This window comes from Pseudopipra pipra, chromosome 1 (genome assembly GCF_036250125.1).
Source record: "Pseudopipra pipra isolate bDixPip1 chromosome 1, bDixPip1.hap1, whole genome shotgun sequence".
NCBI classification, from domain to species: Eukaryota; Metazoa; Chordata; class Aves; order Passeriformes; family Pipridae; genus Pseudopipra; species Pseudopipra pipra.
This window is the reverse complement of record NC_087549.1, coordinates 8,630,744-8,657,609: the sequence shown is the minus strand read 5'-3', so window position 1 is coordinate 8,657,609 and position 26,866 is coordinate 8,630,744. Positions and strand designations below refer to the sequence as shown.

The following is a 26,866-nucleotide window of genomic DNA, read 5'->3' as shown; positions in this document are numbered from 1 at the left end:
AATAATAATTGTTATGCTGAACTGTTCTTAGCTGCTGACTGTCAAGTCCTTATGACTGCCTGTAACATGTAAATAAGGAGAGCAAATAAATAAAAATTAGGATTTTGCCAAATGTTATTTTCCCACATTCTTCCCTTGAGTTTCTGCTGTGAAATTTAGTATTATGAACACCTCCTACGCTATTCTGTCAAATATTTGCCAGTTGGAAAGAGACCACTCTGATTTAAAAGGGGCATGTATCAGTTATGAGGAAAATATTCCATGATTTGGCCTGGTTTTGGTTACAATGAAGCGGCGGTTTTGGTAGCTTCAGAATGCACCTCCAAGGGTACTTAGTGCAGATTGCTTCTTGTCAAACTGCATAACCTTGTGTTTCCTTGGCCTTCCAAACACCACGTGGCTCTTTGCCAGTTGTCTGTGCAGAGGCAGCTACTCTGGCAGAAGATGGGAAGTGCTGGTGGCTTCCCTGGTTGGTGCCAGGTGAAAGTAAATAGAAGACATAACAACTGAACAGTGCTTGGTTTTTTATTGTATTCAGGGATGTTACTGCTTTCAGTTACTTCATAGTCTTTAAATAAACAAACGACCCACCCCTCCCCCCAAATCAAAAATACTCACTAGACTTTTAAAAGTATAATTTGCTATGTGCATTGAGCTTCCTTGCCAAGTGTAGGAGGGAAAACAGCACTTGAAATGGAATTTGAAATGAGTGAATTCTTAACTGGAATTTAATGTTCTTAACACATTTTAAGGTGCAGGTAATTTCCTCGTTTTGGGTTTCTCTCCTCACAGCAATTTTGGAAAATTCATTTATTTGTGGTTTGCTATTCTAGTTTTTATTTTATATATAATAAATATTAATGAGATTGTTAATGAAAAGGGAAGATTCATCTCCCTGTGAAATACAGTTCTGAACCCATGGTGGCTAGAGATGTGATCCTAATGTGATACTAGGTGTGTCTATATAAATATTTTGTGGGCTAAGCATGCTAATGTTTTTACTGAAAATTAAACTATAGTTCTTAATAATGGTCTCTACTCTCCGTCCAACATACTTTTTTCCTCATTTGGAGTATGTTTCTCTTGTAGCCTTCACACTTTAAACCCTAAATGGGACCTTCCACTTAATAAAGAAATTTTCATAATTGTTTTAATTTATTTTATAGGCAGTAGAAACCCTATTAATTTTCTGAGGGCATTGTTGACTACTTACAATAGAGTTAAATAGATTATAATTCTTTAACATTTTCATATTTTGGCTATTACAGAAGAGTTACGTGGGGGGGGGTATCTGAAGTTATTGTCTGCAGCTTGAATCTGTTATGTCAGGAGGAGAAACATCACCAGCTCTGTATCAAGTCCTTTTCAACTACTAACTGAAGGGACCCAGAAACTTGAAAAACAGTTGCCAAGGGAATGTCATGATTGGGCTTCCTTTGGCAGTTTGCCATTTGCAAGACCTAGGCCAGAAAAGGAAAATAAATGTGTTTCAGAATACCTGTAACTATTATAGTACTGTGGCTACAGAATATTTAATGGATTCTTTGCATAGTAGTATACAAGAAATGCTTTCAATATGTAAACACTTAGATATAGAATTTTTGCAGCTGATTTTTAGGGGATTATCTTTTCTGGACTGAAAAGAAAAACTAGTAACTTCCCTAAATGTGTCCTTTGACAAAGCTAAGGAAAAAAAAACAAAACAGGAACTTGCAGCTGGAAAAGTGTACTCTTTGTGCATCTGTTTATTTAACTCATGGTACCTTGAGCAACTTTAAGTGCCACTGAGTTGGTTGCTTCCATATTCTTTAATGAATCTGCATGGATTTCTTTGACAAGTGTTCCTTTTGTTGTTTTCTGATAGCTGTTATTTCTGTGTACACATCATCCTAACCCCATTTGGGAAAGTTAATGTTTAGGAGCAGTTCCATAGAAAGTGGAAAACGTTCCTATTAAGATATGGCAAATAAAGTCCAGTGACATCATTATCATCATTCATTCTTCCATTTCTTTCATTTGTTTTGGAACACACTTTAGTGTAGCCAAGAAATTAATAATTTTATTTCATCCATTCGTTGTCATAACCTGAGGAATTTATTTTTTCAGCTGTTATTAATTACATGTGCACAATCTGGGCATATGACATAGAAAATCAAATGCTTTAAAGATAAACTCCATTCAGTCCCCATCAAAGCCTTTATGTGCTTTTAAACATGGACAATTCACCAAATGTTAAAATGTAGCTTAATAGTTTTCTCAGGTTTTATTAAAATATGGCTGTTGTTGTTATTTACAGAAATCGCTTTGCAACTGTCAGTCGATTAACCTTCATGTGCAGCCTTGTTTGCTATTGATTTCTCAGTCATGGGACGAAAGGGTAAGAGGGCTCATGCTGACTATGCATGCAAGTGTCCTATTTTTTGTGCATGACAACAAAGAAAAATTGATTTTGGTGAGTGGGGGTTAAGATTTCCATTATGTGATTAAATGCATGTCTCTGGAAAAGCCAGGATGAACTGCTTTTAAGAGTATTTTGGACTTCCTTTCCTTGCTATATGGACTTTCCGTCCCACCATCAGCCACTATGAACTCCAGTGGCTCTCTAGAGAATCAGGTTCCTACAGATGGAAAGGTAGCTGTGTTTAGCTCTGTTGGCTTTCTGAGAGTGCTTTTTCATTTCTAGGAAGTTACATCTTTCCAGATTAATTGGTGCAGGAATTAGACAGGAATTAATAGAAAGGTGAGGTAGGTAGATGAACAAGACTCTTCTACGTCTGCCAAGAGTTCAGGAAGCGTTTGGACGATGCTCTCAGGCACATGGTGTGATTCTTGGGGCTGTTCTGTACAGGGCCAGGAGTTGGACTCAATAATCCTTGTTGGGTCCCTTCCTACACAGAGTACTCTATGATTCTTTTTCTAACAACTTGTAGACTCCAAGACTTCAAAAAATAGTTGTTGCCTTTATAACTCAGTCTTCCTTTAGATGTCCAACTTGAGATCTGTCAAAGGTCTCAGTCCTTTCATTTTTCAAGAGCACATTTGTGATTCTGAATTGTACTAGGACCTGTGCAGTGTTTTGCTGATAATGGTCTGTGCTTTGGCTTGAAATGGGCACCCTGAGTCTTCAATTGTGGTTTGAGAATGCTTACTCGTTCCTTAGTAAGAGAAAGAGTAAGGAATTTCAACCTAACACTTAGCTGTATAATTATATTAAATCAGTACTCTTTCCTGATTGTTTTGTAAAGCTGTTAATAGGTAAGGAAATATGTGTAGATAAAGCTTCACAGGTATTTTGTTAGAATTACACAAATGCACCAACAAATACAGAATAATTTATGCTATTAGAACAAATTTTCCTGTGTTCAGTAAACTGCATTATAACTGTCTAATGATTAGAAAAGGACTTTAGGATGCTCATACACTACTTATGAACTTCATATGTAATAAAATATGAATAGTTATTAAATTATAATCGATCTATGCCTGACATGATTGAGTTAGTAGAGTCCTCTTGTCTTGTAATAAATGCAGTGTAAGCTGGATTCAGGACCTTTTCTATGTAACGTGGTATTGTTCTGTTCACAAGTAGTTCAATACCACGTTACATTAATTTTATTTCCCCCTTATTTCTAATATGTGGTGTTTTTTTAAATGAGTTTGTGATTTGTTATTGACATTAGTTTAGTCGTGAGCTTGAAGTTCTTCATAACTGACGAAACATAATTTTTACAAATTGAATCTGATGTTGGAATTGCAGCATGGTGAGAAGTGCTGGTTGTGGGCAGGAACTGCTGGATTGCTGTAGAAACCGATGAGCCTGTGTGCCCACAGATGTCCCATTTGGTTTCTACAGAAAGCTGGGACACTCAGTATTTACTGATTAACAAAATAGGTTTATAAAAGCTACTTCTTTGTGTATAAATACAAAGCTGTCTGTCTCCTAGACTGAACAGTTCAGTTTGATGGGAAACAGAAGTTGTGGTAGTAAAGGAATGTGGCCTTTGGGTACTGAAGGTGCATAGAAGAGCAATCCACTGCTTGTGTGTTCTCTTTGTACTCTCTGACTCATTACATGTTACAGGAGGGGGGAGGATGCTTTTTAGTTAGCTGGGATATGTGGTTCTAGATAGGAATATGTTTTACCCTTAAATCTCACTGTTTGGGAAAGAAGACAGTTCAGAACCTTTTACCAGCTGCTTTTCAGTTTTTGTAGGAAACGTGAATTTGAGCTGAAGGACTTTTTAGAACTAATGTGAAAGGTAACAACCATGAGGATATTTTATAACTCAGATTAACCTAGAAGGAGGCTGTTTTTAGTGAAACTTGTCTCTTTCAAGTCTGTGTTTAAAACTGTTTGTTATTGAGAAGTTGTTGCATAAACTTCTGTTTGTTGATTTGTTCAAAAGCTGCTCTTCTGTGGGGGCAGGATGAACTAGGTAAAGCTGTCTGCAAAGAAAAGAAAGCGTGAAAATGGAGTGTATTGGCAGCTCCAAAGACCTGTTTTTGTAATATGTAACAAGATTTTTTCAAATTTTTGATTCCACATTCTTTTAATGTTCTTTTAATGGAAACAGTGTGTATGTTTCCGTGTCCAAATTGCCATATCCTATTTTGTAAATGTTTTCTGGGAAAATCAAAGGAATAGGTAGGAATAGGCACAGAGTATTTTATTGAAGATTAGTGATATTTAAACAAGAATTTGAGTTCTTAAGTATCCTCTGTGACTCTTATTTTTCAAAGTAACATTACAACATTTTTGTTTAGCATTTTATTTTTCATTAATGTCAATATAGTTTAAACACTTTTGTGGCTGAATAGGAGCAGATGTTTTGTCATGTTTGGAGCCCTGTGTATGTGCCTCGGGAGAATTGCTGCACTCTGTTTTCTCAGAGGAGATACCACAGTATGGTTCTGGATGCACAAAAATGCTTTCATTTATTCCTTCTTATGTTGCTTTCTATGTATGTGTATGTTTGGGGGAAATGAAATTTATGTAACGTGGTATTGAACTACTTGTGAACAGAACATTTTCTTTTTAATTGGGAAATGTTTTTCAAAATCTGTGCATATGTACTGAAGCTTGTAGCTTAATGTGCTCACATGAAGTTAAAACTTGTTTTTGAAGCTCTGGCTGTGCTTATGTTGGCATTTGGGATATCTTAAAAGGAAAAAGGATCTATAGAACCACGCGCTCTTACATGTCCTGTGTACAGCTCAACAGTTTATGCCATGCTAGTTAAAATCCCTGAGTTAAACTTACCTACTGCATTAGCTTTGAGGCTCCAGAAAGAAAGCCTGTGAACCTTTGCTTTCTCCTCATCATCAGGACTTTTAATCATGACATACATGCCCTTTTCATTCGCAAAAAGCTTCTCATGCCTTATTTTACTTCAAGTGACAATGTGGTACCTACTCCCTGATAGCTTTCAGCCCTGTGTGTTTGTGCAACGTGTGCTGGAAGGCACCATTGGGCAGGAGTGGAGAATTTAATCCTCCCTGCCTAGATACTGCAGTCATAGGATACCTGTGATGGAGAAGTCACACAACTGTTCTGAGCGTCCTTTTTTTCTCAGGGAAAAGGTGGATAGCAGCATAAGATTCTGGGAGTTCTTATCACTGCAACTGTATTCCTGCCCTGTGGACTGGATCAAGAAAACAAACTGCATTGTCTTAAGGAAATGGAAAAAGTAACAGTAGTCAGGAAAATTCTTCATGCTTCTTTGCATTCAGATTTTTCAGTGCACAAAGTTGCAGGTGTTCATCACCCTGAGAAGACTTGAAAGCCTGGGCACTTGCTGACTAGTTACTGGTTTGAAGTGGGCTTGTCTTCTGTAGGGTACATTTAGAACGGGTGCTCGTGTAACTTGCGGTACTGCCGTGAGATGTCGCCTTTGATTTAGCATCTGCTTAATAGACTGTCAACATATCATGTCCTAATGCTCCCCCAGAGCTGTATCCAGACGTGTGCTCTTGTCCCAGCTCCCTTTTGATGCCACTCTCATTCTTAGAATTCATATATGTACAACAGGTGTTCCTTTAAAGGCAACAGCCTAATCCACATGAATTCCTGTAGCAAAAGAAGTGAGCAGCAAGTGGTAAAACAGCAAAATAATTTCCTTCCTTGTCAGGAAAGATGGCTGTGTCCAGTAACCTGAGGAAATGCAATGGAATGGGAAATGTGAAAAATCTAGTTTAGAAATTTTAAAACTAGAACTGGGCATGGATGGAGTGGCACAGAGAAAGTCCTCGTCTGTTGTGCTGCCTGGAGCTGGGACTGGGAAGAAAAGATATGACCAGCTGGAGCATCTGGAAGGGATTCTGTAGCCTGGGCTTTATGTAGCAGTTGCCAAAGTTTACTGGGGCATTTAGCCAAGTATATATGTTTTTACCTGTAGTTGGCCAACCTGCTGATCAGAAGTAGAGTTTGAAGGCTCCAGAAGCAGAGCGTGACCCTATTGGAAAAATTTTGCCGTCGACATCCCTCAAGAATTCCTCATTACCCACCTCTGGCCACCCCAGAGATAGGCTAAGTGTTCCTCCTTGGACTGTTAACCTTTCAACCATGCCTTCCATAGTGTCTTTTCTCCCCTTCAGACACAGTGTCCATCTCAATCTTGAGGTGCACCAGCACCTTCTGTAGAATGATCTTCAGTGTTAGGTGTTGCTCCTTAGTTGGAACAAAGTGGGAACAAAGTGGTAGGAGAGATGTGGGTGTTGCAGTTCCTCTCCTCAGTGGAACTCAGGGAGGAGTGTAAAGCAAGTTATTTGGCCTTTGTGTTCCTCCAAATGTTACAGCACACTCTTCTGCCCTCTGCAGCTGTTTTCTGCAGCTGGGAAGTGTTCAAGGACGGAGCATTCTGAAAATGGCTCATCTGGGTTAGAGAATAGGTTAGGGTCAAGGTGAAGCCAGGCTTTCAACAGGATAGTCTGGTACTGGGTGGTTACTTCTATGCCAGGATCATCACTGTGCTGAGGAGACATCATTCACCTGTACCCATGGATCTTGGAGCATGCCAGACATTTGGACAGGCAGAGGTAGATCAAAATATTTGTGTTAAGTAGCAGAAGAAAGTGGTTGCTGTGATAATGTCAATCCTTCTTTACTTTTTTATTCTGAATAAAATAGTAGGGAAGGAATGTCCTCCTGGCTCAGTGTGTTACTGGATGTGTACAGTGGGTGTTTTGTTAGTGTTATGAGTCTGCTCCATGCTCTGCTACTTGCCTGGATGGAGGAATAATGCCAGTTCATGTGGTTCAGAGAATACACAAAGCACTATGAGCCTCCATTTCCCGCCCCTTCTCCTTTAGTCCAGTAGTTTGCTTATGTCCCCATTTTTCAGATGAAATACCTTGTTATGAAATCAGTATTTGCTTAGAAATAGGAATGTGATGACGCAAAAGCTCTGGGGTGTTTTTTTCCTGTGCTGGGTTTATCACCTAGAACTCATTACCTGATTGTGAACCAAATACTGAAAGCAGGAATGAAAGCTGGACTTTGCCTATTTTTTTTTTTAACCATGATCAGGTTATCAGTGCCACCTGTGAAGGAGAGGGGTCAAGGAGGTTTATGTAGATGTGTCTTTCCAGTCTCCTGAAGTCAGAGGGACAAAACTTCCTTTTTGTATTGTTTCGGTGATGAGAAATAAATGACCTAGGCCAGTTTAATAGGAAGATAAGTAACAAACCAACAAGCAAAACTCATAATGTCATAGAGCTTCTTTCACTGGAATCAAATTAATTTTAGGTAATTTTAATGCTGTATTAAAAATAGAGAGTGCTGGTATAATCTTAGAGTAGGAAAGGTGGAGGTGGTGTTGAGGAGAACAGAAATGAGCAAGTTAAACAAAGTTACTATATGAAAAGAACAGAGGTGAAGGAAAGAAGAGACAGTATGGAAACACTGCCGGTGGTGGAACTTGTGTAAAAGAATGCAACCGGAGAATTTGATGTAATGGAAAACTTCCTTTTAATGGATCAGGAGTCTTTAAAAGGCACTTTCCCAAAGATAATATCTTTCCTAGGGATTTGTTTTAATTGCTACTTCTGAAAAGAATACTTCATTGAAGAAACTTAGTGGTAAGCATTATTTGACTAGCTTGGGGTTTTTTCCTGCTTCTTATTAGTATCTTCACATGCATTGTCATTTCTTGCTTTCACAAAAAGTTTATACTCAAATTATTTTTACATGTAGCATGCTGTGCATCTCTCCATGCTGATTCCGTGCAATGCTACAGGTTTGGAGAAGACTGGCTGGAAAGCTGGCAAAAAAAGACCGGGGGGTGTTGGTCAAAGGCAGCAGAACGTGAGCCAGCATGTGCCGAGGTGGGCAAGAAGGCCAATGACATCCTGGGCTGTATCAGAAATGGTGTGACCAGCAGGACAAGGGCAGTGATTGTCCTTCTTCAGCAGGACAACCAACTACTCGGCACTGGTGAGGCCACACCTCAGATCCCGCGTTCATTTTCAGGCCCCTCATGACAAGAAAGACATTGAGGTGCTGGAGCGTGTCCAGAGAAGGGCAATGGAGCTGATCTGGAGCACAAGTCTGATGAGGACCAGCTGAGGGAGCTGAGGGTTTTCAACCTGGAGAAGAGGAGGCTCAGGAGAGACCTTCCTGCTCTCTACAGAGAGAGGAACCTCTCCCTGAATGGAGGTTGTAGCCAGGTGGGGTTTGGTCTCTTCTCCCTGGTAACAAGTGACAGATGAGCAGAAATGGCCTCAGGTTGCACCAGGGGATGTTTAGCATGGATATTAAGAAAAAAATTCTTCACAGAAAAGGTGATCAGGCATTGGAATAGGCTGCTCAGGGAAATGGTGGAGTCACCATCCCTGATAGTGTTCATAAAACATGTGGATGTGGCAGTTGTGGACATGGTTTAATGGTGAACCTGGTGGTCGTGCTATGTTGACAGTTGAACTTGATGATCTTAGAGGTCTTTTCTAACCTTAATGATTCTGTGATTCCAGTGTAGAAAAACACATCTTGAAATCATATCACCTTATATGTGATACTTTACACACTTTATAATTAGCTTTACAGTAAGAATAAATTCTAGGGAGAAAAGTTTGGGGTTTTTTTCACTTGTTTCAAATTAACTGAGCACCAAAATATTTTTAAAAATAAATGCAAAATTGCCGAACTTACGTATGGATGGAATTTTCCCCATTAGCTGTTACTGGGATTTTACTGTCAGCAGGTGAGAAGTTCACATCAAGGTGAATATTGTGTTCTCAAGACAAAAATTTCATCTGCAGGTTGGACATTATTTTTGCTGAATTTTGGTGGAGGGAGAGTGGAAACCAGGTGTATGGAAGTCAGTTGTCACTCGGGTGGCAGGAGGAGAGGCTCACCCAGGGATGAGATCTCATCTTGTCTAAATGATGAGTGCGCTATTCCCTCTGGGAGTGCATTGCAGTGACATTGCAATGGCTGATGAGCCCATCCTTACAGCAGTTGTTCTTTTTATAGTAGATTGAAGAATATTTTTAATTAGCTCCCTTATATGGCTGGAATAATTTTCTTGTTCTAAAATATCTGATCTCTTTTTCATAGTAGAAGGGGAATGCCCTTGAAAATCTTTTCAGTTCTGAATTAAATGCGTCAACTGATATTAACAGTTCCAAACTAACCAGGTATAGTAAGTGATAATGGTTGTAGTGTTATTTTATGCACTTTCCTTCGATATTTAAAAGAATTTTCTTTTTGTTTATTTTTCTCATCTTGGATACAGAAAAATAAGCAAAAAGAAAGTTTAATGTATAGAAGTCAAATAAATTTTAACGTAGTTATGTTTAAATACATTGAGCAACAAATGTAATTTTAGTATTTCTCAGTTTCTTGATATTAGCAAAACATTTATTTGTAGATTCAAACTTTTATGTTAATTATACTATTTTTGATAGAATAAGATCTATTTTTTTAATCTTGGAGGATAGTCAATAAAGATATGAACGACCAGATCCGAACTTGAGTCATCACAAAAATATTCTGCGAGTGAACGTGAAATCTTGCTTCAGGTTGTTAATGTTCTGCAAACTGTTGACAACAATATTAGACAGCATTACCAAATTTTGGAAGAAATTCTAGCGTTAGATAAATCATACAGTTGATTTGTTTTCTGTTTTGCTAGGGTTTCATGAAGAAGAAAATAATGTGGAAGTTTTAAACTTGATGGAAAGAAGTTAGTGCTTTATGTATAAAGTCTCTTTGAAGGTTTTGTTTTCCTGTAATCTTTTTATGAGTAAGAGGTAGCACGAATATTCAGACAAACTAATTTGAAATAAAACTTATTGTAATGTGCATTTTTCTAATTTGCACTCTGGGATTTCCCTTAGTGAAATATGTAGTTACAGTTTCTGTGCAACTTAGTGTTTTCTCTGAATTTATTAGCAGTAAACACTACTTTGTTAACATTAATCTTCTAAGTCTGGAATTGGTATGGAGTTGTCATTTAGTGGATGTTATTAGCTGCGTTTTTATTAAAACCAGTAGTTATGATTTCCAGGGTTTAAAAAAATGCCTGTATGAAAATCCTGTATTTACGTTGCCCAAGTGGATTTAATGTAGGAATTGAAACAATAAAGTGCTGAGAATTAATGGGAAGCAAAAAAGTAACTTCAGAATTGTTTAACTCAAAAGTGGTTTTCTACTTGATGTATCATAATCTTTGTGAGTAAAGGTGTTAAGGATTTAAGTTCTCTAATCCTTGCTTCTTAAACTCAGAAGTATTATTAGAGATAATGTTTAATTTCATTAATTTTCAAATGTTTCTTTAATCTTAGGGGTAAACCCTTCTGTCTTAAAAAGTCTTTTTGGTCAGTAGTCTGCTTTGAATACTTTTCTTTCTGTCCATTCTTCTGCAAGATCAAGTGAGTAGGTTTTACTAAAATATTTATCACTGTGCAGTGATATGTGGCAGCTGACTGAGCATAGTTTTATCTGAAACTGTATGGATTTTTTACTTCTAGTCACAGAAATAATGAACTGTGTGTACCAGGAAAGCTGAAGTAATGAAACTGTTTCCGTGCAGTTTCATTCGAGGAGCTGTGAATCACACACTGACAATGCATCTTTTATTCTTTTCTACTTTCTTGTGCCTGGCCTTGTTAACAGAATTTGATACTGATGTTTTTCACGTGTTTGGTGGCTTTATGTAGATGTCACAGAGCTGATCAGATAAGCTTACAGTGCTGCAGAGCCCTCGCGGGAACTGCTGCTATGGGAGTGTGAGAGAGCAAATTTCTGAACCAAGAGAGTTCCCAGGGAGTAAAATCCAAGATGAGGCAGTATGTGCAAGTTCCAACTGTTGAGCAAGAAAAAGCCTATGATTATAATTCTGCTTTTGAACCGAGACCGTGTATGTGTTTGGGTAGGTGAAATTACCATTTTCTGCTAGCGGGGACTGTATCTTGCTGCTGCTGTGTGGAATAAATGTGTGTCACAAGAACTGCCCGTACAGCTGGGAAATGTGGACAGCCTTAACTCAAAAATGCAGATTATAGGACTCCTTTGGCAGAAGAGAACATGCATGTTTTAACTTGGAAAATCCCACTATTGGAAAAGTAAACGAGGAGTATTTTTTAATCCTTTCATGTTGACTCTCACATAGCAGTGTGAACTTCTATAGATACTGCTTAAACCTTTATATTTACTGGTATAATATGATGTAGAGATGTCTGCAAGGGCGAGATGATTAAAATGCAAATTTTGCCTGACACTGAAAAGGAATTGTCATAGGATTTTTCCTTAATAAACCTGCATAAAATGGAATGGGTTCTTTTTACCTGACTTGATGACTGTGTTCTATAGACCTACAAAACAGCTTATTTGTGTGAAATAAATGTGTTTATTTGGATAAATTTTTATGTGGGTTAAATTGCTATTCAAGATGTAGAGAATCCATTTTCAATTGGTCAGCTTCTGTACATCTTTGCAACATTCATCTTTCCTGATCTATGAAGAAAAATGTTCCCAGATTTTATGAGTTATTTATAAGTTCAGTCTATTTTTAATGTATGTTGTTGCGACATGATTTTTGTGGGATTGTGTTTCATTGTCTTTTTATATTCATACATTCTCTAAACCTGTTCCTACAATTTTATTAATCTTTCATGGTTATGTCAAAATGATATAACTGAGCAATGATCAATAGTTTTCCCACAAAATCTGTGTTATGACTGTTAATCGTTTTGGTTTTTGCTTTTGTTTCATTTTTTTCTATGTTCTTTGGAGTGCCTGTCAGTTTTATTTCTGATATTGTTCTGCTTATATTTCTCTACTGAAAATATCTTTGGAGTCTGAAAGCCTTGATAGATTAACTCTCATTTGCTGATATTTGAATGTTCTGTTTAATCTAGGCAGTTCTTTTAGTGAGATTAACATCCATATTACTTTTACATTTATACTTTGATGACAGAAAATTTTTGGCAAGTTTGTGGGTTTTTTCTTTGTAAACTGTTCTATAATTAAATACATAACAATGTAAAGACACTACTGAAAATCTAAGATGAGGAGAAGACAAAATTTTAGCGCTTACTCAGTATACTTACTGCTAGGCCTTTTCTTGTGTCAAAATTCACTATGTACCATAAATTTGAAGAGCAGTGTTTCAATAATATTGAGTTTCCATTAACTGAAACCACTTGCTAAGGGGGCCAGAATGAGTTGCTACTGTTATCTGATATTTTTTTATCCATCTCAAAGGAGTAACAGTATCCAGGTTTTATGTTAAATTTATGATGGGTTTAAAACGCCATTTTAAGATTTAAATTGTGGTTCTTTGCAAAGATTTTTTTCTTCTATCACTTAGAGAAACTAATTATAAATGTATTTTTAATTGCCTCTGTCTTGCATGCACTATTTTAAAAGATTTTCCTGTTCTTTTTGTAGTTTAGGTAGTTATATCAAAATATTTTACTACAGTTAGTGTAAGAACGTTTTTCTATACTTAGTCATCTAATGCTGTTTACTCTGGACCAGAGTTAGAGGTCAACCATAAGGTAGAAAATCAAGTAGGAAGACCATGTACAGAGAGTGTTGAGCCAGGTGCAGAGTTGCATACCTAACTCAAGAAATATTTAACTATATTAGGTCTTGTTTTGGTGGATTTTGATGGTCTTACTGGAGTTTCCCAATATGAAGTGATATACTAGACACTAATAAAGTGTTCCTTTCTTATCATGATTTTACTTTTAAAATGTTGCACAGCATTGCTCTCAGTAGAATATTTTTGTAGAACTGTGAATTATTTCAATTTTAAGTCAAGTAGATTTCTAATATCTTTTAATACCTACATTTTCGAGTTGCATATGAAAGAACTTTGATTTTAGCTACTTCTTACCTGCAGCTTTCATGTAAATGTCTATTTTTACATTGGTTAGACCTTGGTGAGTAGGACATGTCAGCAGGAGTCATACGAAGAACTTGACAGTGGTAACAAAGCACTATTTAACACAAACATTCTCAATATTCCAGTCATTTATTCCTTAAATGCTTTTTGTTTTCGTAGTTACTAACTGAACTCGTAAGTCAGTGTTGATCTTACTGGTGGTACTGGATTCTCTAATTCATGAGCTGGGGAGAATTCAAGACCACTGGGGAGAACTTTGAGTTAATGTATGGCTTTAAAATCACAGATCTGTCTTTGATAGTAGTTTTTATTTAAGTAATTGCAAGCATTAAGTTGTCAGAGTATGAGCAGAATACATTTTTGTCCAAAAGACAAATAGCTTCAATAAACAGGTGGAATAGAGGGAGAATGTCTACTCCTGTAGACACTTGTAATAAAAACAAGTACAGCAGGGGAAGTCTTTGTTGTGAATCTCCCAGATGTTCTGATAAATATGATTAAAAACAATTAAGGTTACTTAGATATCTTAAGTAAAAAAAATACAGGTCCTAATATATTTGTCTGATGCTTCTTCACAGCCTGAAAAATTTGCAGATAAATTATAATTGTCAAAGTTTCTGCCAGTATACACTTTATCGTGTTGCAGTTTTTACTATTTTTAGTAAAGTGTATAATGGTTTTTTGGAATATGGAAATGGATACCTTTAGTAAGGTATCTGTAAGGTATTTAGCTACTCTGAATCCTTCAGGAGTTGAGACATGAAAGACCAGAAAGCCACTGATCTGCATGTACTTGATATATTATTATTGAGTGTATTATTGTTTATTTAGTGGCTCTTATGCATCAGAGCTGCTTTAGTGTTGATCTGAGGCCGGACCAGTGAGTCAGTCTGATAATATGTCAGCTGAAACATTTAAAACCTCATTTTCAAAAATTTCCAAAAAGAGTTGGGAATAAATGTATCCTGATAAAACAGTTGGGCAGATATTTAGGAACTTTTTCTTAATTTTATTTTTGTGCTGAATTTTAACTTAATTCCAAGGTTCTAGTAGCCCTGAGTGCTAGAAAAAAACTCAGTCAATGCTTTGAAGGTTTATCTTTTTAGAGCAGGCAGTATGACTTTTAAAATTAATAAAATTGGAGTTACACGTGTTGTTCTGATTATATGAGTGCAGGATTAGTGCTCATAGAAGTAGAAATGAAATCAAAAAAATACCTTTCTCCACTTCCAAGTGACTGTCTTTTCACTGATGCCCAATTAAAGGCAGGATAAGGGATAAGGAAGGTAGAGCTTGTTTTGTGTATTATGGTTTACATTAGTTTATACGGGTGTTTGTAAAACAGAGGACTTCATAGTTTTCTTTTTTAGAAGAATGAACATAGCGCATGTTTTGATGTTTTGAAATAGTCATTCAGAATGAAGATAAAACAGCAACTAAAGTAGCCTTGGTTAATATGACTAAATTTTAAAATGTCTTGATTTTTCTGTGTGTTTTTAAGTATGGCTGGATAGCAGGTGCATTTCTAGTACCCAAGTTGCTTCCATATTTTCTCACAGTTTCTGCGATAGCAGTTCTGCTTATTTGACTTTTTTGTGCTAATTTTCAGTTACATTGATTCTGCCTTATTGCTGAGAGTGACAAGCAGCTGAATTCAGTATATCTTTTTCCTCCGTGCTTGTCAGCTTGTCCCTTCAAATGAGTCCCTAAAACTGCATTCTAAATCCCGTTGTGTAATTCCCTCTGCAGGAGTTTGCTGTTGCTGTGCTGCGCTAAGACCTCGCTACAAGCGTCTAGTGGATAACATATTTCCTGAAGATCCAAAAGTGAGTGATGACTTTAAAATTTTAAGGGATTGGTGTTTGGAAATTCTTGGTTATAGCTAATGCTTTAGCAATTTTTTAATTTTATTTTTTCTTTTTTAACATTTTACAGTAAATTCTGCTTTAGCTCTTCATAGCTTTAACAGAGGTTAGTAGAATAATTTAGCTGGAAAGGGACATATATAGATCATCTTGTCTAATTCCCTTTCCAAAGCGGGGCTGTTCATTGAAGAATAAAATTAGTATGTTTTGCTCAGAGAAACAGAGATTTAATTCAACAAGGTATTCTGCTGCAGAGGTAGCACTTAACTTCATAAGTACGTTGAACCACAAACACTTGCTTTAGTGTGGTTACACATGTACACATTTTCTGGTTTTCTACAGGATTTCTTTTAATTCTTGACTTACTGACTTCATAGTTCTGGTAGACTGTTGTGACCCAAAAGGTTTTTTTGGTGGTGTCTTTTAAATTCTCCAGTTACTCATGTCCAGTTTTTTCTTTCCATTTCACTGCAACAGTCTTGGAGCTCTATTAAAACTTAACTCTTACACTGTGTGTTATTTATTTTAATAACTTCAGTGTTACCATTTGGTAATGCCTATTTCTATACATAATAATGTGACAGTTCAGACTGATTAAGAGCTTATGCTTCTGCTACTGTATTTTTTTACATGTGTTACCAAATTTTTTCATCTTTTGTTATAGTTTAAGCAGAACAGTCGGCGTTTCTATAATATTTGGCTTATGTGTTACAAAGTATGTGGGCTTTTCTTTAAAATATGTTGTTACTGAGTGCTAGTTACTGCATGTTACTGACTTCATAGGAAATGTCTTCTGTGTATACAGTATATTGTATGCACAGAACAATGTGGTTTTATAGGTTTATTTGTTCTAATCTACTCTTTCTATACAGATGTAGAAATACCTGGAATTGCCACAGTTTTAATGTTATGGCTTAAATCTCACACAGGAGCTCTGAGTTAGCACTTCTTAGTCTCTGCTTTGATTAATATTCATCGCTTCAGTGCAGGACACAGGCCAGTCCATGATGTTTCACTGAGTTGCAGGCCTTCTCCAAAGTATGAGAGGACTTGTTGATAAAATGCATTAATTTGAAAAAGAGAATGTTTTTATGAACTTCCAGGGAAAAAATAAAAAAATATAAAAGACAAAAAAGCCTTATCTTGCTTACCTGATAGTTATGATTATAACTTCATCTGAGCACATCCATGTTACAGTTCATGTTGGATCTAATTTGTTTATCTTTTATCTTTTTCTAGCAAATAGCTTTTGGGTACCCTGTAGGTCAGCATTATTCAAAATGTGACACTGAAGAAATAAGATGTTTAAACTACAATCTAAAATATTTAAACTACAATCTTGTTTGTATGTAGTGTCAAAATTATGCATCAAATAAACTTTTGGGGGGATGGGAAAAAAAAAAATGACATATGCCAATAGGGAAGAAGTGTGTCTTAGAACTGGTGACATCTCTCACTAAATACCTTCTTTTAGAATAATCATTCCCTCATCAAAAAGGAGGAGGAAGATAGTTGCTTCATTTCCTTAAAAAATATTTTACATAATTTTTTTAAGTTGCTGGTTTTTGTAGCTGAGCTAACAGCAGTTTTGCTCAAAAGACTGGGTTTTTTTGGTAGCTTATTCCTATCAATAAGGCTCAAATCTTTAAATGTTGAGTCAACTAAAGGAAAAACACTTCAAAAGCTTCATAATTTCTGTGAACTTTTTTATTTTATAATTTGTATTTCTGCTTTTAGGATGGTCTTGTTAAGGCCGACATGGAGAAGTTGACTTTCTATGCAGTTTCTGCACCAGAAAAGCTGGATCGAATTGGGGCTTACCTGGCAGAGAGACTGAGCAGGGATGTCGTCAGACACCGCTATGGGTGAGGAGAGAGGTCACAGCATTGAAAAGAGATGCTTGTATGTCGTGGGATTTTGTCATGTTTGTTCTGATCAAGTCTGGGAGGCAAGACAGACCCAGTCCCTCTGTGGTCAGTTAACTTTGTCAGGCTGGCAGGTGCCCACTCAGCTGCTCTCACTCCTCCTACTCAGCCAGACATGGGAGAAAATAAAATGCAAAGCTCATGGGTCAGGTCCTGCCTGGGCCCCTCTCCATGGACTCTGACAGGAGCCTGTTCCAGCACAGCCTTTCCATGGGCAGCAGCTTCTTTCAGGACACATCCAGCTGCTCCAACATGGGGTCCTCCATAGTCTGCAGCATGGATATCTGCTTACTCTGGGCACTACCAGTGTCCCTGAGGGACTCAGTTTTGGGAACCAGTGGGTTCATCTTGGAGCTTGGCTGGAGCTCTCTCTGACATGGTGGGCAGCTCCTGGTGTCTTCTCAGAGAAACCACCCCTGCAGCCCCTCACTGCCAAAACCTTGCCATGTAAGCCCAGTACATGGGCTTTTGGCTGAATCATGTTTAAGTGGGAAATGTTGAATCAAAGAAGTGTCAGGAGTTGGAAAAGAAGGGCAATATCCATCACAGACCATCATTTTTTGGCCTTCGTGATGTCCAAAACTATTTTTATAGCTTTATAGAAAGCGTAAATGGCCAACACTCAATTCCTCACTTCCCATCCCCCCCAAAAAAAAGTACATATGTCAGAAATAGCACTAAGTTTCATTTTTATACAGTGGGAAATACATGCCTTCCATTCTTTTCTAATTTTTGTGGTAATAAGGACCTAAAGAAGGAACTAATGGAGTTAATGATAAATGCAATACGTCTTTATGCAAGTCTCTCTAATTAATTTTCAGTTATGTTTTAATTGCCATGGAGGCATTGGACCAACTTCTGATGGCTTGTCATTCTCAAAGCATAAAACCATTTGTGGAAAGTTTCCTTCATATGGTGGCCAAGCTTCTGGAATCAGGCGAACCAAAGCTGCAAGTCCTTGGAACTAATTCTGTGAGTAAGCTCAGACACTAAATCAAATCAGAGTAAACCTTTGCATGGGAAAGTAGTTTCAGAAGTCACAAAATGTCTGCCAGTTCACATGAATTTAGAAGATTCTGTCTGTGGTAGGGGGTACCACTTGAACCTAAACACAGAGCAAATAGCAGCTGGAGGCAGATAAACTGTCTCCTTTCAATGTCTCAAATGCTTTTGATGTCTGGGCTCATTCCCTTTAGAAGTGACTTCTGGAAGGAGCAAGAATGCTGTTCTGTGAGTTCATGTTTTGAATCTTTAAGCAGCCCTCCTGGAACCAGTGTATAGGTGAGACAGTGTTTGGCTCTCCAGCAACGAGTGATGGTGCGAGGAGAACGTAACATCCTTCTCCCCAGCATTGACACTACACAGAAAGATTCCTGTTAGCTGAAAAGTACCTTTCAGAATCAACATGTCACCATCTTATTGGCTTAAATATTTCAGGATTCAGATCTCTGCTTGAAGGGCATAACTAAAAGTGTCAAAATGAAGATTTGGAGATCCAGTTTTCCAAATAGAGTGATGGGTGCAATCAGCATTACAGTCCTGTCATACTTCCCTTCTAACCATTGTATTTCCCAGATGGTAAAATAGGAATCTTATAAATTCCAGGATTGTGATGTGGAATGTTTTCACTTAGAGTGATTGTTTTTACATGAATATAGAGTAGTGCTTGCATGGGGTTCTTTATGGATTCAGTAGAACTGTTGGGCTTTTTTTTGGGATTGATTCCCAGTTGGGAGTTGCAGTTCAGGGAGATAGGAGGGTGTAATAAAGTGATGCTGCTCTGGAGTAGAATTTCTTGATATCGCAGAATGCAGAATTTTGTGTAGGCTAGAAGTGTCCCCTTGTGCTCCAAACTAACAGGGCAGCTTTACTGAGGGTAATGAGATATACATCTCATTAAACATGTAAAATGTTATTTATTTATTTATCTTCAAGCCAGGCTACCCTTCTTTTGATTTGTTTGTATAATAATGCCTGGGTGAGGCCTCTTAGGGAAATAGCTTTGGAACTTATTTCCCGGGCTGCCAAATGGCAAGATGTCCATCACTTTCCATTTGAAGTCCCTGGTGGCAAACAGTTACTGCCAACCTCCACTTGGGTGTACAAGACACGTGTCACTTTGAAAGGCATGTTCTTGTACAGAACTCCACCTTAGGGTAATCTGTTTGATATTCCTGTCACTTCCTAAGGGAGTCTTTTATGAGCAAAGGAGATTAATGGACTTCCTGAATTAGGAGATAATTTGTGTTTGTCTTTTGTAAAACTCAGAAACAGAAAATAATTAAGTTTTCCTAAATAAAATGTGAATTTCTGTGAGGAAAGTGAATCTTTATAGCTCTTCAACAGTATTCCAAAAACTAATTTTAGCCTAACTCTGCTAATTTCCCTAGGTGCCTTCTCTGGTTAATGAAGACAAAAGATAGAGTCTTTTTGTGTTGACTCAAGAGGAGCAAAGTGTATTGGCACTGACAGCTTGTCTGTTACCAAGGACACTGACCTACTGCATTCTTAAATCAATTTTATTAGGAATGTAGAAAGTTTGCAGTCAAATTCAGCCTTTTTTCTCTCCTCCAGAAGGAAATAAATAAACAAATAAAAAAAACCCAACAATAATAGATGGTAGAGTGACTGAATAAATGTTTCATGTGCTTTAGATATTCTGATTTTCTACTTTGGAGTGGAAACTGCTGTTGTCTAGAAGAGAAGACCGAATTTTATGTGAAGTAAATGTCTTTAATTGGTGAAAAGTCAGGCAACCTTTGGAAAACTTTCCATAATATTTTTAGTTTAAACTCAATTTAAGGCCCCTACAAATTTGTAGTCTGCTTGCACATAAAAAGATATTGTGGCTATAAGTAGATCTTGATTATGTTCCATCCCAAAGCTTCGCTGGGATACAAAGACAGCGATGTCTTTGAAGTAATATTCAAATCTCCTTAGTTGAGCTGTAGGGTTTTTCAGCATCACAAGCAGATTTTGCTTCAGCTGTCAGGACTCTTGTGATTGCTCAGAAGTTAGGGTTTCAAATTAAACAAATCTGTGTACTGGGTGTCTCTAGTTTAAAGGCTTGGAAAGATCTGGAAGCTCCAGCTGTCTTCTAAAAGTATTTTGCTGACTTCAAAATATCTGGTTTTAGATGCAGAACTTATTCTACTTGCTGCTTTATGTCTTAGAAAAAAATTCAAACTTTCACTCAGTTGTTTGTCTTCTTATTATTTTTGGAATTTAAATTTTATTTTTTAAGTTGATTTACTTATAAAAAGTAAACCTGAAGATTACCATTTTAGATATATAATTGTTTGGGTTTTATGTTTATACTTTTAAGCCTGATCTTCAGGTTACATGTAGTTAATTCCTGTGACTTTTTATGTGTTGCATATGTAAGCTTTGCTAGCTTATTTCCTTCAGCAGCAATGATTTTTTTTTTTTTTTGTAACATAATTGTAAATCTATTTATATTGGCAGATACTTGAAAACAGGTGAAATTCAGTAGTGGGTATGTTGAATAGTTGTTGGGGTTTTTTTTATTTGGACCAGATTTTGAATTGACAGTGTCTGTGAGGTTCAAAATGGCTTTTTCTGTCATGGAAGATATTTTTATTAACCATGTGCTAGGATAGCATATGCTGATGAAGAAACTGAAAAAACGTGGTGGGAAGAAGTGATATTTCTTTGGCTTAAGTATTACAGGATCTGAAGACTGATTGCAACAAGCTTTTCCTTAGAAATTTACAGCAATACTAAATTTCTCTCTTTATTTTCCTGCAGAATTTCAGTAACTGAGTATTATGTAAAACATCTCCATCTCTCATGTGCATATCATTAGATGTATTGATTAGCTCCATAGTGTTATATTACTAGGATAGAAGTGAAAAGCTTTGAAGTCTTTGAACTTGTGGTCAAAATTGTTGGGGACAATTATCTAGATCCAATTTATATCTATTTTTAATTTTATGACAATTTTTTTAAAGAAGAGGCTGAAAATTTCTTTAGTGAGCAGCTGGTCAAAACCAATGGGATATGTAATTTAGTAAAACTTTCATCTTAACCATATTGACAAAACTCAGTTGAATATGAAACATTTTAAGCTAATTTTGGAATGCTGATGGAGTGAATTCTTTGTATTTTGGCAGTAAAATACTGGGGTTTTGTCTGAAAAATAGCAGATCTATTTTAGATTATTTACCATAAATGCTTTCTTTAGTTGATAGGGTGCTTCATTTTATAAAGGCCATTTCTTTTTAGGAGCAGTGAAATAACTATCTCATAAGTGACAGTGCTGAGCTTCCTGTGCACGAGGAGGTGACTGTTATTGCTGGTTGTTATCATTTGTTATTTAAAGGAAGACAAGCAGTTTTCCTCCCCCTCGTACATGTGCTCTCTGATTTTGCTGTTCTGTAGCCCCACTGACGTGGCCCTGGGAGCCAGCATACCATTGCTAACTTTGTTATACATCTCTACATGTGGTGTTCGGGATAATTTTCATCCGAGTGACACAAAGTAAAACAGAATGTGAAATTATCCATCCCATTCTGATAAAACTGAAAGTGTCAGGTGACCTTAACAATTAACAACTAAACTAAATCACCAATTCTATTGCTGAGAACCTTATCATGGGATTATTTACTGTGACAGTTTTAATACTGTGTTCGTGAAGTGAATGTGTGAATCCAGTGTTTTAAACTTTTCTATTTAGGAAAGTTGAAGTGCTTGTCCTCTGGCATTTGTTTGGTGAAGTGCATACATACATTCACACTTACTATGAAGCCTGTTGTGTGTGGTTTGTAAGAATCTTATGTTTATAAGGTATCAAGTCTTCCAGTGTAATAGTTTCATAATAACAACGTACTTGGTCCATAAAATACATTGGTCCATAAAAGGTGATACCTGTCAGTACCTCTTTCCCCATTTCAAGCAAGGGAAAATTCCAGGCTATAGAAGGCAGACTAGGGAGCTCAAATATGAAAAAAATGCTGCTCAGATCCAGCCTGCTGTTCGTACAGGGGATACTTTAAATAACATAACCCAAACTCAAATATGATGCGTGAAAAAACCTGATTCTTCATGAAAAAAACCTGACCTTCTTTAAAGACATCCAGGAACCACTAAAAGTTACTATTTTTCTCCTAATGTACTCTCTGCATAACAGTGGTAAAACAGCATTAATACATAGAAGAAATTATGTCCTTAGGAATTAACTTGAGAACTTGCACGATTTAGTTGCAAGACTTGCACAATCTCTCTCTCCCTGGTTATATGATCCAACTGTCTTGACTCAGGCTGGAACAAACATCTTCTGAATAGATAATATGTTTCTTCTTTACTTTGTGATAGATTTATATATTTTTATATTTACTGAAATTTTTTGGTTTCAAAATTAATGTAAATAAGATACTACCAATGTAAGTTCCTTTCTGTACCTTCTGTATTATGAAATATAGAAGATGCTGGTAGTGGTAAAACTTCCATAAGTTGCCATTGGGTGCTTGCAAGGATTTACTATGACTGAATGACATATTTACATCTATAAAAGCTTTGTAAGTAAATCCGAGGCAAGTGCTTGGACTTTCTTAAGAATTTTATCCTTTTTTGGGTGGAATATTTTTTATATTTGAAGTACGGTTAAAAATGTGTGCTTAGGAGTAAAATATTCTTTGTTTAACAACAGTAATGACGTCAGAGCAGCACTACAAAGCAAAGAGAAAGTATAGATTAATGTGTACTGTAAAAACTTAAAATTCCATTTCATCACAGAAATTTTTTACTTAACTAGATGACAGTGCACAATTTAAAACTGTTATTGCAGTCAGCTTTCCTGTGGCCTAAATGTTCAGTCATCTGAATGATAATCTTGGAACGTGCTTCAGAAATGCTGCGTGTTCAGTGAGAGAAATTGTTTTGTTATAGACATAAGGACATAAAAAACCTTTGTCCCTTCTGGACATTTTCCTGTGCATACCATTTAAAGAGATGTAACTTCATGGTCTTTGCTTCCCTGCTATAAAACTGCACCACGATGTAGGAGGAGAACGGAGTTCCTGACACTTTCTTGGGCTCAATTCATCTTTGATTCTTAAAAAGCGATTTTGTGGCAGCAAAAATCTGCTTTTTTTTTTTTGTTTCTACAAGCAAAACAGGTCTTAGAGTTTAAGTTTTCATGTTGGCAGAGCCTGTCAATCAAATAATTTTGTGTTTAAGTAATATTAAATTAAATGTTGATATTAAATTCTACACGAGTTAATATTTTTGTTCTCACAGCCATTCTCATAGTGCTCTGTGTTCTACAGACTTTTTGTTTCCATTCTTTTACCTGCTTTTATGGAAGTTTGTTGGGTGAATCAATTGCAGACTTGAACACTTGAATGTCTAAGACAATATGATACTAAGATCATATTGTCTAGGATTTTTGATAATAGTTGGTCTTTATGCCTTATTAAGTTGTAAGAACTAAAGAAATTCTTTTCTTCAAAAAGAATTTGAAAAATCTATCTCTGTTTTGATATCAACAATTCCATGAAACAAAACAGGGAGACATAAGACATATAAAGCATTTTCCAGGGTCACTTGAGAACGAAACACTCATTTTCATTATTTACTGTATCGACGAAAACTTATGGGTGCTGTTTGTGGATTGTTTTTCAGTGTGTGGCAGGAGTCCATACAGAATTGAATTTTGACTTTTTGACTTCTGTCACTTTCTTACCACGTGAAATACAGGATATTCCTAACAGAATGACTTATAAAAATGGACTCCTATTATACAATTTTGCTCCATTTTCAGTAATAGCTGAGAATGTACTTTGACAAACTGTATCATTTTCAACTGCCACTGTAGCTTTTAGTGGGTAGTGCAGCTGAAAGTGTTCTAGATAAAACAGAAAAAGACTAAACAAAAGAGTAGAAAAATGATTGTTTTTTTTTCATTCACTTCCACTTGAAAACCTCAAAACTTCCCCAAATCAGTGTGCTGGAGATTATGCTACAGTGCTTTGGGCTTGTCTAGATGTAGATGGGTAATGTACTGATAAAAGCAGGTTCTGCATCATGGAAAGTATAAAAGAAATGCCTCAGCCTGTGCTTAGGAATTGGTAAGAATGACACTGGAGTGGGTAAAAGCAGAGGGTTCGGTTCTTACTGGGACATCACTCTGCTTCAGGGCAGAACCTGCACCATGTTCAACCTTTCCTGATGACATTTCATTTTCCTTTTTCCTTCTGTTTGTAGTCTGTTCTTAGAACTGTCAGTGGTGGAGAATCCAAAAACTCTTTAGGCAGTCTGCTCACTTTAGAAAGGAGGGTTTTTTAATGTCTAACTTAGATAGGCTTTGCTTCAGTGTAAGCCCATTATTGCTTTTCCTATTACCATTGGACAAAGAAAACCATTTATTTCTTTTCTTTTTTATAACTTTCTTCTGTACATTGTCAGATTGATATCTTTTAGGCAGCTCTAGACTAGATAATTTAATGTCTTTCAGTCTGTTTTAACAGATGTTTATCTAAAGCTTTGTTCATCCCTTCAATAATTGAAGGACTGTATCAGTTAATCACCATCTTCAGTGCTGATGTTTCAGCTGGATGCAGCATTTCATCTAAGGGCTTACTAGGCCCAATTAGATGGCAAAAGTTTCTTCTTAGGTGTCATGAGCAATACAGATGTATCACAATATATCGGTTTGTTTTTCATGCCATTATTACAGCATTGACCAAGTTCCTTTTCTGCATTCAGCTGTTTCTGGCTTGTATTTGCACAGCTGTTTTAAAGTGGTGGTTTGCAACCTCCTTCCATTTTCAGGTCCTGTTTCCAGTTTGTCACGAACCAGGCGTCAAGTGTGCCTTTAACTCTGGCCAGCTTAGTGTTCTTTGCAAATTTGGTGAGCCGACTCTGCCGTCTAAGTCTCTAGTGAAGCTGAAATTCTTCTGTATTCCAGACAGGCCCCTCCAGAAGTTCACTCAGTACTTTGTACTTTCATGATTTACAAGAGTTTCCAGGGGATTTTTTCCAAATTCCTTTCCATCTGCTTTATGGAGAGTGTTCTTTTGACAGTGTTTTTCTAGCTTCCCTTTGAGAATTTTGTGTATTTTTTGTCAATAGCATCACTGAATTTAAGATTTGACAGATGCTACTTCATCTGGATTCACAAAATTTATTTCCTTGTCATAGGAATAAGATGGATTGATGTGATTTGTTCTTGACAAATCTGTGTTGACTGTTGCTTACCCCTTCGATACTTGGTAGATGTTTGCAAATTGGCTTTTTTTTTTTTTAAGTGTCTCTCTGTGAATGGAATTAAAGTTGACTGGCTTGTAATTCCCTGACTCCTTTTTCATTTTTGCCAAGATAGAATTGACAGTATGGCTCCAAGTTTATTTCCCTTGGACTTTGGTAAGTCAGAATGTAGGTAACCTGGTAGTGTCAGTGGACCATTTGATTGCTTGGACTGCTCTCTACAAGCACCTGAGAGAAGAGTGTAGCTGGGTGGGGGTCAGTCTCTTCTCCCAAATTTTAAGGGATAGGAAAAGAGGAAATGGCTTCAAGTTGTGCCAGGGGAGGTTTAGGTTGGATATTAGGGAAAATTTCTTCACTGAAATAGTTATCAAGCATTGAACCAGGCTTTCCAGGGAAGTGGTTGAGTCACCATGGAGTTATTTAAACATGTGGTTTACTGGTGGACTTGTGTTAGGTAAATGGTTCGCCCTGATGATCCTAAGGGTCTTTTCCAACCTTAATGATTCTACCAATTGATGACACTCAGTGTTGAAGTGTTAGATGTTTCCATATTGCATAGTATGTTTTATTTCATGTAGTTGCACCCTTTCATCATTATCTAAATGAAGTTCTAGTGGAAAGACTTTAAAAAGAAAATTCTCTAATTCAAATTTTTCTTCTCTGAAGCTTTAAAGTGTTGTCAAATCTAGATTCGTACATTAATACAGATGGTTTATGTTGCTTCTTAAATGAAGCTTAGTACTCGTTGTTCTATTTGGGGAAATTGATACTAAAAACTTTTTAAAATGTATTTCTTTTTCCAGTTTGTCAAATTTGCCAACATTGAGGAAGACACACCTTCCTATCACAGACGCTACGACTTCTTTGTGTCTCGGTTCAGTGCCATGTGTCATTCGTGTTACCCCGATCCAGAAATACAAACTGAGTAAGTGCATTCTGTATGAATTACAGAAAACTGTCTTGACACATTGATATTGTGTGTAATACAGTTTTTATTAGGGTATTTAATGGAGTAGTTCACAGGAAGAAAATGAAAGTCTGACTTCTTAAATAGCACCAAATATTGCAAATCTTAGGTAGCTGGCATTCCTAGAATATTTAAGTGTAATTTTGCCTGACTAGTGCCTCTCAGACTGTGTGGGTTCTCCCCGAAAGGCACCGCTTATTACTGTAAATGTCTGAGTTCATAACTTACTTGAGAAATAACTGGGCTACTTATATGAACAGCAAAAGCATATTTGGAGATTGCTATTTGAGAATTACGCATTAAAATTGAATTGTCTGAGATGTCTGAAGTATGCTCACGTGTGTGAAACTGAAGCACCTGCATGGATGAGAATTCCAAATTTTTCCGTTCTTACGTAAGCACCGCAGTTTGTTTTCCTGCGGCTCCCCCTGGCGGATGTGTCCGTCACAGGAATCGGTAATCGGTGTTTAACTCCTGAGCATTTTGGAAAACATAAGGCTTTTCAGTTTAGATTATTTACATCTCCGTTGTAGT

The 26,866-nt window shown here is 36.8% G+C and overlaps 1 protein-coding gene across 7 annotated transcripts in view; it reads left to right on the top strand.

Annotated features, from left to right (window-relative positions):
- The window catches only part of EFR3A (EFR3 homolog A), a 77,046-nt gene that overhangs the window by 8,127 nt on the left and 42,053 nt on the right, over positions 1 to 26,866 (top strand). For 2 of the 7 annotated variants that reach the window (XM_064644550.1, XM_064644541.1), the window contains exons 1-5: positions 11,347 to 11,369; positions 15,099 to 15,175; positions 16,952 to 17,079; positions 17,961 to 18,111; positions 26,169 to 26,290. In XM_064644550.1, coding sequence (XP_064500620.1) covers positions 11,360 to 11,369; positions 15,099 to 15,175; positions 16,952 to 17,079; positions 17,961 to 18,111; positions 26,169 to 26,290 — 488 coding nt within the window. In that variant the 5' untranslated portion in view covers positions 11,347 to 11,359. Of the gene's footprint in view, positions 1 to 2,296; positions 2,378 to 11,346; positions 11,370 to 15,098; positions 15,176 to 16,951; positions 17,080 to 17,960; positions 18,112 to 26,168; positions 26,291 to 26,866 lie in introns of those variants that run through there. The other 5 variants (XM_064644555.1, XM_064644564.1, XM_064644582.1 and 2 more) reach the window with 3 other exon arrangements.